General features: G+C 52.4%; 1 protein-coding gene across 11 annotated transcripts; it reads left to right on the top strand.

Moving 5' to 3' along the window:
• Positions 1 to 999: 999 nt before the first annotated feature.
• HEXIM2 (HEXIM P-TEFb complex subunit 2) lies at positions 1,000 to 12,638 on the top strand. Of its 11 annotated transcripts, none has more exons than XM_033182687.1 (3): positions 1,000 to 1,774; positions 3,889 to 3,998; positions 11,615 to 12,638. In XM_033182687.1, exons 1-3 carry the CDS (start codon positions 1,753 to 1,755, stop codon positions 12,407 to 12,409), a joined length of 927 nt encoding a protein of 308 aa, XP_033038578.1. In that variant the 5' UTR covers positions 1,000 to 1,752; the 3' UTR covers positions 12,410 to 12,638. The 11 variants fall into 11 exon arrangements, with proteins under 11 accessions (XP_033038578.1, XP_033038580.1, XP_033038587.1 ...); XM_033182689.1 differs by having other exon boundaries at positions 1,000 to 2,078; XM_033182696.1 differs by having other exon boundaries at positions 1,006 to 1,774; positions 3,899 to 3,998.
• Positions 12,639 to 13,882: the final 1,244 nt, after the last annotated feature.

Below are 13,882 nucleotides of genomic sequence, written 5' to 3'. Positions count from 1 at the left end.
GGGAGCAGAGGGAAAAAAGTTAACGCTATGGAGTTGTCACTCCAACTGAAGAAAAATTATTATTATTATTATTTTTTTTTGAGACGGAGTCTCGCTCTGTCACCCAGGCTGGAGTGCAGTGGCCGGATCTCAGCTCACTGCGAGCTCCGCCTCCCAGGTTTACGCCATTCTCCGGCCTCAGCCTCCGGAGTAGCTGGGACTACAGGCGCCCGCCACCTCGCCCGGCTAGTTTTTTGTATTTTTTAGTAGAGACGGGGTTTCACCGTGTTAGCCAGGATGGTCTAGATCTCCTGACCTCGTGATCCGCCCTTCTCGGCCTCCCAAAGTGCTGGGATTACAGGCTTGAGCCACCGCGCCCGGCCCTGAAGAAAAATTATTAATAGGAGCAGCAGAACTTCAGTTCTGGAAAACTTTTTTTTCTTTTCTTTTGAGATGGAGTCTTGCTCTGTCGCCCAGGCTGGAGTGCAATGGTGAGAGGCTCACGGCAAACAGTGCCTTCTGGGTTCAAGCGATTCTCCTGCCTCAGCCTCCCGAGTAGCTGGGATTACAGGCACGCACCACCACACCCGGCTACTTTTGTATTTTTAGTAGAGACGGGGCTTCACCATGTTGGCCAGGTTGGTCTCAAACTCCTGACCTCAGGTGATCCACCCGCCTCCACCTCCCAAAGAGCTGGGATCACAGGTGTGAGCCAGCATGCTGGGCCAAGTTTTGGAAAACTTTTAGTAAGGCTGAAGGCTTAGGCATGTTTTGACCATTTGTAACTGATAATGACACTCATCACAAGGTACCCACAAAATTCACTGCCAGTCACCCTGCTACGTCAAAGCCTCTCCTACTTCAGAACCTACCTAGCCATAATTTTAACTGACACTTTAGCAACAAAACTTTTATTTGAAGATATCCTTGAGCCACAAATCTCTCTGGATTTAGATTTCAAGCAGTAGAAAATAAGATGGTTTAACCTGCAATTCAATAAAAGAACTTCACATCAAACTTCAATCTTTAAGAAGCTGCTACAGCTATACTGTAAGGTTAAGAGTTTATTCTTTCAAAGCAGGTCTCCTCATCTCTTAAATGCTATATATATTAAGTAGATAAAAACTACAACTTCTATTTTGGTAGCATTTAGGACCTACAAAAGTGATCTTTCAATTACTTGGAATTTCAAAATAGAGGTTACCTAGTAACAATGCACCAGTAGAACACAAAATACTCTGATTTTGTTTAGTCCGTGGGGAAAAAAAAAAATCTTTAAACTGGAAAGATTCTGTGGCCTTACAAAGATTATTACATTGGAATTGGAATTACTGTAGTTCGTTTTTCCCTCTAGGAGGGCAGCCATTTCTCTACAAGTTTTGTAAAAGTTAAGACTCGGATTTCAAAATGCAAGCAGATGTTGATGAAGCATACGAAATGGGCAACTCCATTTCTATTTCGGAGCCGCAGTGACTCCGACTTTGTGCCCCAAGCCTGTAAAGCACAAAACCTCATCCCTTTGGTGTAAACCTTCAAGAGAAGTAGGGCAGCACACTTCAGGCTTTTCACCAACAGGCTGGCGACATGCTAGGTCAGGGTGTCCGGAGAATCGGGGCTGAAAGGGAGAGATCTTGAGGGCAAGAGCCTCAAAGACCTTCAGGCACCGGGCTCGTGAAGGTTTCCACGTGCCCCTATCTAGCTGGTCCCAGGGGGAATTAGTGGTTGCTACAGTAGTTTAAGAGGGCCGTGGTTTTTCGCACCCCGGGCGGCGAGATGGAGCTTTGGTGTAAGCGAGGTAAGGTGGGTGCACTGGGATCTCCGCTCTCGGAGCCTCCAGTTGACTGCCACGCCGACTTGCGGCCAGACCTGCGACCTCCGCCCTCCCCCGCGGCGCCAGCCTCTGGAATCTGGCGTCGCCCCACTTCTCCAGTAGAAGTGGGAGTCCCTCTGTGCGGGACCTCGCCGCCATACCCAGGCCGAATGGGGGTGGGGAGGGAAGTTGGCAGAGCTCGGCCTCAGGATCCGCGCCCCTGTAGAAGGACGGCAGAGGAGAGCCGTTTCACCAGCCTCTCCCCTGCTGGGGTCTCGGGAAACACGCGGTAATCACCAAAGAACCCCGCATTCTGTGAGGGGCGAGGCTGCGGGGTTGCCGGGACATTTTGAGGACCGGGCTCGGCCGGGGAGACTCCAACCTTCACCCTCCCTGGTCCCCGGTCCCACTTCCCGCCTTCTCCCGGCGCCGCCACTTCAGGCAGCCCACTCGGCCCGGCCTCTCCCCGCGCCCGGACCACCCCCCACGGGGTGCTCTCACTGCGCAGCGAGTCCCTCCGCTGCCTCCTCCCAGCCCAAAATGGCGGCGATGGCCGCCGATCTTCTCGTCGCCTTCCTCAAAGGCCAAGGATCCCTCCGCGCATACTGCCCCGCCCATCTTAGCCGGATCTCTTTTCTGCCCCGTAAAGATTAACGCCATCAATGAACTCTTTAATGAGTTCGGAGAAGGCGGGTCCAGTTGTGCCTCCTCACAGCTAATCGTTGCCGAAAGTGAGAATATTGGCAGAAGGCTTAACCAATCAAAGAAGGCAGCGATGCACGCGCGTTCTGTCCCCGCGCAAGGGTAGATGGGTTTTGGAGTCTCGGGTGTGGCTGTTGACGTGACAGGCGCTTGGATCGCTTTTCAGGCTAAAAGAACTACAATCCCCAGCAGGCACCGCGCGTCCAAGCTATCTCCTCCCCCCATCTTAGTGGCCTGAGCGGCTTGACCACAGCTGCTGCAACTGCAGCAAGAGGTAGGGCTGAGGCGTTGGGAATTGCACCGACAGGCAGTCGCACAGAAAGACACACAGATGTAGTGGTGTGCATAGCCCTTGACAGCGAATAGGTCAGTTCCACTTTTGCAAAACCTCTTTCCATGACTCTCTCCCCTCTTCCAAGAAATCCATCCTTATCCCAGTTGGGTTTCCCGCTCAGCTGCATGTAGCGCAAAGACCTCTTTCCCCTTTCCCCTGTTTCCCTTTCTGAGAGGAAGGAGGGAGGCAGGCCATGACCTTAGAGGAAAAGGCCTCAGCATTAGGCTTGGCCCAGGTCCCAGCTGTGCTTCTGGCCTTTGGAGCCCAGCTTGGGGAGAAGGTTGGGGGTGCAGGGCTGCATCAAGATTGAGGCCCCTGGAGACAGTGGGAAAGGACTCCTGAGCTTGCTCCATGTTCTCCCGTGGCAGCAGCAGCTCCGCTGCACTCCCAGCCTTCCCAGGCAGTCCTCCTTTTCCCCTTTGGTGGCTGGGGAAACAGAGCTTACACCTGGCTTCCTGGCTGCCAGTCTGGGCCTCGATGACTTCCAGGAGGACAGTACAGGACATGAGCCCTGGTGAGAGACCCGAGGAACAGGACAGGGAAAACGGCCCCTGAATCCCATTTGGCCCCTTGCTGGCTGGAGGTGTGAAAACCAGCGGTGGAGGCAGCCTTCGGGGCCTGCATTTGAGAATAAGGGTATAGGCCGGGCGCGGTGGCTCAAGCCTGTAATCCCAGCACTTTGGGAGGCCGAGACGGGCGGATCACGAGGTCAGGAGATCAAGACCATCCTGGCTAACACGGTGAAACCCCGTCTCTACTAAAAATACAAAAACTAGCCGGGCGAGGTGGCGGGCGCCTGTAGTCCCAGCTACTCGGGAGGCTGAGGCAGGAGAATGGCGTAAACCTGGGAGACGGAGCTTGCAGTGAGCTGAGATCCGGCCACTGCACTCCAGTCCGGGCGACAGAGCGAGACTCCGCCTCAAAAAAAAAAAAAAAGAGAATAAGGGTATGAAGAGCTGGGGTACAAAATGGCTGCCGCTGCCTGGGCAAACAATTCTGGGCAGCCAGAGTCTTCCTGAGAACGTTCCTTCAGGACTTGGGTTTCTGATGTTGTTCAAAGCAGGTGTCACTAGTTCCAGGTGTCTGCTGAAAGATTTGGAACGGAAGATGATGGCCACTCCGAACCAGACCGCCTGTAATGCAGAGTCACCAATAGCCCTGGAGGAGGCCAAGGTAAGCCCCTGCCCTCCTGCCCGCCCGAGTACCCCAAGCATGGGTCCCACAGCTGAGATCCAAACTTCTTGTCTCAGATATGTTGGTAGATTTGGAAAACCAGTATTTTGATGAGTCCACTAGGCAATAGGCCGGAATCCCAGTCTGTGCTAGCTTATGAAATCTTAGTAACTGGCCGGGTGTGGTGGCTCACACCTGTAGTCCCAGCACTTTGGGAGGCCTAGGTGGGTGGATCACCTGAGATCAGGAGTTCAAGACCAGCCTAACCAACATGACGAAACCCTGTCTCTACTAAAAATGCAAAATTAGCCTGGCATGGTGGTGGTGGGTGCCTGTAATCCCAGCTACTTGGGAGGCTGAGGCAGGAGGATCACTTGAACCCAGGGGGAAGAGGTTGCAGTGAGCCAAGATCTCGCAATTGCACTCCAGCCTGGGTGTCAGAGCGAGACTCTGTCTCAAAAAAAAAAAAAAAAAAAAAAAAGAATCCTAGTAACCCTTTCAGGTAGGAAGTATTTCTAATTCCCAGAAGCTAAGGTTCTGAGACCTGAAATACCTGTTCCAGAATCATGCTGTCTACAAGCAACAGACCCAGGGTTTAAACTTAGGGCCTTCTGACAACAGAACATTGCCTTGACCTCAAGTTCAAAGAGGGCATGGAGGGACTGGGTTGAATGTTTGCGTTTTGTCCAGGCCAAGAACCAAGTCTGAAGCAGAAAGAAGAGTTTTTGGCTCATAATTTGGAATAGACCCAGGCAGGCAATTCACTTGAGACCAGGAGTTCAAGACCAGCCTGGCCAACATGGTGAAACCTCATCTCTAGTAAAAATACAAAAATTAACTGGGCAGGGTGGCACATGCCTGTAATACCAGCTACTCAGGAGGCTGAGGCATGAGAATCACTTGAACCCAGGATGCAGAGGTTGCAGTGAGCTGAGATCACACCACTGCACTTTAGCCTGGGCGACAGAGTGACACTCCATCTCAAAAAAGAAAAAAAAAAAAAAAACAGGCCAGGCGCTGTGGCTCATGCCTGTAATCCTAGCACTTTTGGAGGCTGAGGCAGGTGGATCATCTGAGGTCGAGAGTTCAAGACCAGCCTGGCCAACATGGTGAAACCCTGTCTCTGCTAAAAATACAGAAATTAGATGGGCGTAATGATGGGCGGCTGTAATCCCAGCTACTCAGGAGGCCGAAGCAGAAGAATCACTTGAACCTGTGAAGTAGAGGTTGCAGTGAGCTGAGATCGTGCCATTGCACTCCAGCCTGGGCAACAAGAGCAAAACTCTCTCAAAAAAAAAAGAAAGAAAAAAGCTCGAAGCTGGGCGCAGTGGCTCACGCCTGTAATCCCAGCACTTTGGGAGGCCGAGGTGGGCGGATCACTTGAGGTCAGGAGTTTGAGACTAGCCTGACCAACATGAAGAAACCCCATCTCTACTAAAAATACAAAATTAGCCGGGTGTGGTGGCGCATGCCTGTAATCCCAGCTACTTGGGAGACTGAGGCAGGAGAATCGCTTGAACCTGGGAGGCAGAGGTTGCTGTGAGCAGAATTTGCACCACTGCAGTCCAGCCTGGGCACCAAGAGGGAAACTCCGTCTTCAAAAAAAAAAAAAAAAAAAAAAAAGAGTTCGAGACCAGCCTGGCTAACATGAGGAAACCCCGTCTCTACTAAAAATACAAAAAAATTAGCTGGGCATGGTGGCGGGTGCCTGTAATCCCAGCTACTCAGGAGGCTGAGGCAGGAGAATCGCTTGAAACTGGGAGGCAGAGGTTGCAATGAGCCGAGATCACACCCCTGCACTCCAGCCTGGGCAACAGAGTGAGACTCCATCTCAAAAAAAAAAAAAAAAAAAAACCCTGAAATTAGCCCAGTGTAGCCCAGTGTGGTGGTGCGTGCCTGTAATCCCAGCTGCTTGGGAGGCTGAGGCATGAGAATCACTTGAACCCAGGAGGCAGAGGTTGCAGTGAGCTGAGATCACGCCACTGCACCCCAGCCTGGGTGATGAAGTCATACTGTCTCAATGAAGTAATTTGGAATGGAGGTAGGGGTTAGGATGTAACCCGCAAAAGAGGGGAGAGAAAGATTGTATCAGACCCTCAGAGGATGCCACTTTCTAACTTGGCAACAGGAACCCATGCTTGTTCAGCCCGTGTTCTCTCACTACCTGCCCTTACCCATTCTTCCTTAGTCCATGCACCCCTATAGATGAGCAGGGAGCTTAGGACAGGGGTCAGAGAGCTTCTGACCCACGCTGCCTAGCCTATTCCGTGTTTTCTGGATTGACTGAATTTGGAATTCATGACATGTCAGGGCTACAATGTTCAGCCAGGTCACACAGCTTATCTACAGTAGTGGTCATGGTGGTAGAGGGCCAAGTCTTCAGGAGGGAGGCAGTAGGTAGGGCTAGGGGGCTGGGTTTGCTTGGGTGAGGGTGGAGGATCAACAGGGCGCTTTTACTGAGGGCTGGGAACATGTGACTGATTGTGCACACCAACAAGCCACCCTGCCTTGGCATCTCAGTGGCCTTGCCTGTCCCAGGTGGGGCGACAGCTCTATCTCATTTGGCCCAAGCCACTGGTGGAGACAAGGGCTATTGCTTATATTTAGTGATCTCCCTGCAGGTGAAGTAACGCAACAAACTCCACATACCTACATACCCCATACACATACACAGCCTGACATACCTTCTTTTCCCTGAAATTCTCTTCAGGGTCTGCAAAATACACATGACATATGCCTGGCTCTTAAGGCTGCGTATACACTACATTCCTCAGTACACACCCTGTGTGCATGGACCCATGCTCACATGTCTCTGAACTGCATTGCGTATTATTCAACAACATACCAGTGGTAGTGGTTATTATTAGAAATTGTCCAAACCACAGACTTAGAGCAATTCATTTCCCATCTCCCACACCCAGTACTCCCACCCTTCCCACAACAGAGATAAACAGATGCCCTGAGCCTATACTGTCTTGACAGAACCTTTCTACCTCTTAGATAAGTTCTGGAACTCTCTCACTGCAGACTGGAGGCCGACCCTCCCTCTCCTTGGAGAGGACCTCTTTCCTGCCATTCATTTTGGAGAGTGATGCCAACTACCAACTTCTGCCTGGAATAAATATGTTCCATCATTTTATTTTATTTTTTAATTTAATTTAATTTATTTATTTTTTTTGAGACAGAGTCTCGCTCTGTCGCCCAGGCTGGAGTGCAGTGGCGCGATCTCGGCTCACTGCAAGCTCCGCTTCCTGGGTTCAAGTGATTCTCTTGCCTCAGCCTCCTGAGTAGCTGGGACTACAGGTGCCCGCCATCACGCCAGGCTAATTTTTGTATTTTTAGTAGAGATGGGATTTCATCATGTTGGCCAGGCTGGTCTCGATTTCCTGACCTCAAGTGATCCACTCGCCTCTGCCTCCCAAAGTGCTGGGATTACAGGCGTGAGCCACCGCGCCCGGCCTAATTTTATTTTTTGAGACAGAGTCTCACTCTGTTGCCCAGGCTGGAGTGCAGTGGCATGATCTCGCCTCACTGCATCCTCCGCCTCCCAGGTTCAAGCGATTCTCCTGCCTCAGCGTCCCAAGTAGCTGTGATTACAGGTGCCCACCACCATGCCTGGCCAATTTTTTTGTATTTTTAGTAGAGATGGGGTTTCGCTATATTGGCCAGGCTGGTCCCGAACTCCTGACCTCAGGTGATCTACCAGCCTCGGCCTCCCAAAGTGCTGAGATTACAGGCATGAGCCACCATGACCGACCTGCTACATCTTCTTTATGCCAGAAGGATAGAGAGAGGAGTCTTATTTTTCTGTTTTTTAAAATTATTATTTTTATTTTATTTATTTATTTTTTGAGACTCCAACTCTGTCACTCACGCTGGAGTGCAGTGGCATGATCACAGCTCACCGCAGCCTCAACCTCCCACTTCAGCCTCCTAAGTAGCTGGGATTACAGGTGCTCACCACCATGCCTGGCTAATTTTTTGTAATTTTTGGTAGAGATGGGGTTTCGCCATGTTGCCCAGGCTGGTCTTGAACTCCTGGGCTTGAGCAATCCACCTGCCTCGGCCTCCCAAAGTGCTAGGATTACCAGCATGAGCCACCATGCTCGTCTGTAAGTCTTATTTCCCAATATCTTTTGGATCTCCCTATCTTATAAGCTTTAGGCCACTTAACAGATATTTACTGAGCACTGCCCTTGTGCTGTGCATAGGAATATAGTGGTGACTTGGACAGACAGCCAAGATGCATTCTTACATGAGGAAGACAGATGTTAAATGGCCATATGCTAAATGCTATGTGCTAACTGCGTGACATGATAGAATCACTAGGGAGGTGAGATGGGGAGTCTACTTTAGGTAGGGTGGTCAAGGAGGGGCTCCCTGAGGAAGTGACATTGGAACTAAGCTCTAAAAGGTTAAAAAAAGGTGGCTGGGGGCAGTGGCTAACGCCTGTAATCCTGGTACTTTGGGAGGCTGAGGCAGGTGGATCACTTGACGTCAGGAGTTTGAGACCAGCCTGGCCAACATGGTGAAACACTGTCTCTACTAAAAATACAAAAAGTTAGCTGGGCATGGTGGTGGGTGCCTGTAATCCCAGCTACTCTGGAGGCTGAGGCAGGAGAATCACTTGAACCTGAAAGGTGGAGGTTGCAGTGAGCTGAGATCGGGCCACTGCACTCTAGCCTGGGCAACAGAGTGAGACTCTTGTCTCAAAAAAAAAAAAAAAAAAGCCCAGGTGTGGTGGCTCACGCCTATAATCCCAGCACTTTGGGAGGCCGAGGTGGGCAGGTTACTTGAGGTCAGGAGTTCCAGACCAGCCTGGCCAACAGGGTGAAACCCCATCTGTACTAAAAATACAAAAATTAGCCTGGCATGGTGGTGCACACCTGTAGTCCCAGCTACTCAGGAGGCTGAGGCAGGAGAATCGCTTGAACCGGGGAGGCGGAGGTTGCAGTGAGCCGAAATGGCACCACTGCATTCCAGCCTGGGCAACAGAGTGAGACTGTCCCACACACACACACAAAAAAAGATGAAGAAAAAGCCATGCAAGTAGCTGGAAGCAAGATCAGCTACATAATTTGTGGGGCCTAGTGCAAAAGGGCACCTTATTCAAAACTTATTAAAAAGTTAAAGATAGTGGCCGGGTGTGGTGGTGCATGCCTATGGATCCAGTTACTTGGGAGGCTAAGGCAGGAGGATTGCTTGAGCCCAGGAGTTTGAGGATGCAGGGAGTTATTATTGCACCACTGCATTCCTGCCTGGGCAATAGAGTAAGACCTTGTCTCTAAAAATAAAAGATCTTTTTTGTTTGTTTCTGAGATGGAGTCTCGCTCTGTCGCCCAGTGGCGCAATCTCAGCTCATTGCAAGCTCCGCCTCCTGGGTCCACGCCATTCTCCTGCTTCAGCCTCCTGAGTAGCTGGGACTACAGGCGCCCGCCACCACACCTGGCTAATTTTTTTGTATTTTTAGTAGAGACGGGGTTTCACCTTGTTAACCAGGATAGTCTCGATCTCCTGACCTCATGATCTGCCTGTCTCGGCCTCCCAAAGTGCTGGGATTACAGGCGTAAGCCACCTCACCTGGCCTGTTTGTTTTTGAGATGGAGTCTCGCTCTGTTACTCAGGCTGGAGTGCAGTGGTACAATCTTGGCTCACTGCAACTTCTGCCTCCCATATTCTCCAGCCTTAGCCTCCTGTGTAGCGGGGATTACAGGCATGCACCACCACACCTGGCTTATTTTTGTATTTTTAGTAGACATAGGGTTTCACCATGTTGGCCAGGCTGGACTCAAACTCCTGACCTCAGGTGATCTGCCCACCTTGGCCTCCCAAAGTGCTGGGGATTACAGGCCTGAGCCACCACGCTGAGCCTAAAAAAAAACTTATTTCGGCCAGGCGCGGTGGCTCAAGCCTGTAATCCCAGCACTTTGGGAGGCTGAGACGGGCAGATCACGAGGTCAGGAGATCTCGACTATCCTGGCTAACACGGTGAAACCCCGTCCCTACTAAAAAATACAAGAAAAAAACTAGCTGGGCGAGGTGGGGGGTGCCTGTAGTCCCAGCTACTCAGGAGGCTGAGGCAGGAGAATGGCGTAAACCCGGGAGGCGGAGCTTGCAGTGAGCTGAGATCCCGCCCCTGCACTCCAGCCTGGGCAACAGAGCGAGAGACTCCATCTCAAAAAAAAAAAAAAAAAGAAGGCCGGGCGCGGTGGCTCAAGCCTGTAATCCCAGCACTTTGGGAGGCCGAGACGGGCAGATCACAAGGTCAGGAGATCGAGACCATCCTGGCTAACATGGTGAAACCCCGTCTCTACTAAAAAATACAAAAAACTAGCCGGGCGAGGTGGCGGGTGCCTGTAGTCCCAACTACCTGGGAGGCTGAGGCAGGAGAATGGCGTGAATCCGGGAGGCGGAGCTTGCAGTGAGCTGAGATCCGGCCACTGCACTCCAGCCCGGGCGACAGAGCGAGACTCCGTCTCAAAAAAAAAAAAAACTTATTTTAGGCCGTGCGCAATGTCTCACTCCTGTAATCTCAGCACTTTGGGAGGCCAAGGTGGGTGGATCACCTGAGGTCAGGAGTTCGAGACCAGGCTGGCCAACATGGTGAAACCCTGACTCTACTAAAAATACAAAAAAATTAGCCGGGCGTGGTGGCACATGCCTGTGATCCCAGCTACACGGGAGGCTGAGGCTGGAGAATTCCGGAGGAAGAGGTTGCAGTGAGCTGAGATTGCGCCACTGCACTCCAGCCTGGGTGACAGGGAGACTCCGTCTCAAAAAATGAAATAAAATAAGGGTTTTAAAAAATAATATGTTTAAGACAAGGACAGCATGAAGCCAGGTGTGAGGCCTCTGTGGAACTTAACAGGTCACCTGCCCATGAAGCCAGCTGTGTTTGAAAGTCAGGCTTTCTGGGAAGAGGGAAGAGCCAGTGGCATTTGGGCTTCTGATCAAGCAAATGCATCGAGATCCATCTTCTATCCCAGTTTTATTCTTCTCCTACTTTACTCATTTGGACAGTATTTATGGAACTCCTACTCAGTGCCAGGTATTATTCTAGGCATTGAAATTACAGAGTGAAACACACAGGCAAAATTCCTGCTGTCACCATGAGTTTACTTGGGGAAAGCTGGGGGACAGAAGTAGACAGGTCACTTTGTTTTTTTTTTTTTTTTTTTTGAGACGGAGTCTCGCCCTGTTGCCCAGGCTGGAGTGCTGTGGCCGGATCTCCGCTCACTGCAAGCTCCGCTTCCCGGGTTCCCGCCATTCTCCTGCCTCAGCCTCCCCAGTAGCTGGGGCTACAGGCGCCCGCCATGTCGCCTGGCTAGTTTTTTGTATTTTTTAGTAGAGACGGGGTTTCACCGTGTTAGCCAGGATGGTCTGGATCTCCTGACCTCGTGATCCGCCTCCCAAAGTGCTGGGATTACAGGCTTGAGCCACCGCGCCCGGCCTGACAGGTCACTTTGTAAACAAATGGTTGCAAAAGGGTGAGGGGCTAAGAGTGACCAAGTTAGCTGAGTGTGGGAAGGTTGGCTTCAAACTGGGTAGAGAGGGAAGGGTTCCACCTCCAAGGACAGGCTGTCTGATCCATCCTTCTTCCTCCTCCCTCTCTTTAGACCTCTGGTGCCCTGGGGAGCCCCCAAACACCCCCTGGGCCTCATGACTCTGGTGGTTCCCTGCCCCTGACACCCCGGATGGAGAGCCACTCAGAGGATGAAGATCTTGCTGGGACTGTCGGTGGCCTGGGCTGGAACAGTAGGAGTCCCCGGACCCAGAACCCAGGGGGCTGCTCAGCGGAGGCTGTGCTGGCCCGGAAGAAACACCGTCGGCGGCCATCGAAGCGCAAACGGCACTGGCGACCCTACCTGGAGCTGAGCTGGGCTGAGAAACAACAGCGGGATGAGAGGCAGAGCCAGAGGGCCTCCCGGGTCCGCGAGGAGATGTTCGCCAAAGGTCAGCCCGTGGCCCCCTACAACACCACCCAGTTCCTGATGAATGACCGAGACCCGGAGGAGCCCAACTTGGATGTGCCCCATGGGATTTCCCACCCAGGTTCCAGTGGGGAGAGTGAGGCCGGGGACAGTGATGGGCGGGGCCGAGCGCATGGTGAATTCCAGCGGAAGGACTTCTCTGAGACTTACGAGCGCTTCCACACCGAGAGCCTGCAGGGCCGCAGCAAGCAGGAGCTGGTGCGAGACTACCTGGAGCTGGAGAAGCGGCTGTCGCAGGCAGAGGAGGAGACTAGGAGGCTGCAGCAGCTGCAGGCGTGTACTGGCCAGCAGTCCTGCCGCCAGGTGGAGGAGCTGGCTGCCGAGGTCGAGAGGCTCCGGACTGAGAACCAGCGGCTTCGGCAGGAGAACCAGATGTGGAACCGAGAAGGCTGCCGCTGTGATGAGGAGCCGGGTACCTAAGGGTGCCTCCCAGCCTGGTGGACCCAAGGAGAAGGTCCCATTTTGTGCACACTCAGGCCAGTTGGGTCTCAAGGAGGCAGGTGGCAGATGAAAACCACCGTCAACACCCTTTGCCCCCTGAGAACAGCTAAATGGGTTCAGACTCCCACCTCACCGTTTCCACAGTTGGCTCTTTCGTGTCATCTTACTCTACAGAGAAATTAAATGGTCTTGGTGGGACCAAATGGGAGTGCCTAGGATTGATTTCACTAGGGCTGTTGTGAGAACCAAAACATTTGCCCCAGCGAGGTCTGAGTGGGGTCCCAGTCCCCACTGCCCCACGCCTGGCAGGGCAGCAGACCTCTGGATAGGGACCTCCCAAGTTCTCCAGGATACCTGAATCCTGCTCTGTGGGTGTTGGAGCAATCAGACTGCACCAAAGGTTTTCTAGGTGGGAGGGAACTCCGTCAGGAGCCCCCAGTTTCGGCCAGAAACTGAAGCTCAAGATACCAGATCGCTGTGAGGAGTGGTGAGCTTTCCCTAGAGGAGAGAACGGGGGTTTTTGGAGAAGACCCAGGCCCAGGGGTTCCTTCAGAGTTTGCTGCTGAGCTCCCTGTATTCTCCTCACAGTTTAAAGGCTGGACTAGATGGGTTCTGGGTGCCTTGTGCCTCCTTGTTCTTGACAGCCCCCAACCTGGACCCCTCTCAGCAGGGGCTTGGGCCTGAGGTTAGTCATCATGTGTTTTTGTTTGTCCCTTACCTCCCAAGGGTACTAAGGGAGGTGCTCTCCTGGTGGAAAATAAAGTCAAGAGACAGAGGGGGACAGCACATGGATCCCCAGCAGAGCAGAGCAGCCTGGTTCTCCTGGTGCCTGCCATGCATCTGTGCGTCTTGCTCCTCTCAGCCTCATCATGTGGGTGTGAATTCCCTCTGAAGTGTGTGAGGCCCTCGCCTATCTGTGCATCAGAGACAGCTGGGTCAGCCTGGGTAAGGCAGATACCACTAGCCAGCGTCGGGCTCTGAGACAAGCTCACTCACCCCCTCACACTCAGACCCACCCTTCCCTAGGCACCCTGTCTCTTCCATCCTTTCCTGGTGCCCTTGCAGGCTAGTGTTGGGTGTCAGGCAGCAATGAACATGGATAACTAGTGGTGGTGGAGGAAATTAGTCAACTCACCAGTGAGCCAGTGCTGGCTGTGCCACCAGGCAAGGGGAGGGGCAGAGGCCTGGCTGCCCAGCCTGGCTTCTCTTCCAGGCCCTCATCTTGACAGGCCACATTGGGCAAGATGAGGCTCAGCCCAGGAGCTGCTGGGGATGGAAATGTTGATGAAATCTTGTGTGTTGCCAGGACAACTTTCATTTCTATCCTGCCACACCCAGGCCTGGCCAGAGCCTCCTACAATGAAACACATAACAGATTCTAGGAACGCATGGGTTTCAAGAGAAAGCAAAATTCCATCCTGGGAGACCTGCCCCTAGAACCCTGGGTCCTCA

This window comes from Trachypithecus francoisi, unplaced genomic scaffold, assembly GCF_009764315.1.
Source record: "Trachypithecus francoisi isolate TF-2019V2 unplaced genomic scaffold, Tfra_2.0 Lachesis_group20, whole genome shotgun sequence".
NCBI classification, from domain to species: domain Eukaryota; kingdom Metazoa; phylum Chordata; class Mammalia; order Primates; family Cercopithecidae; genus Trachypithecus; species Trachypithecus francoisi.
Note: the sequence above shows the minus strand (reverse complement) of the source record. Positions and strands in the feature narration are given on the sequence as shown.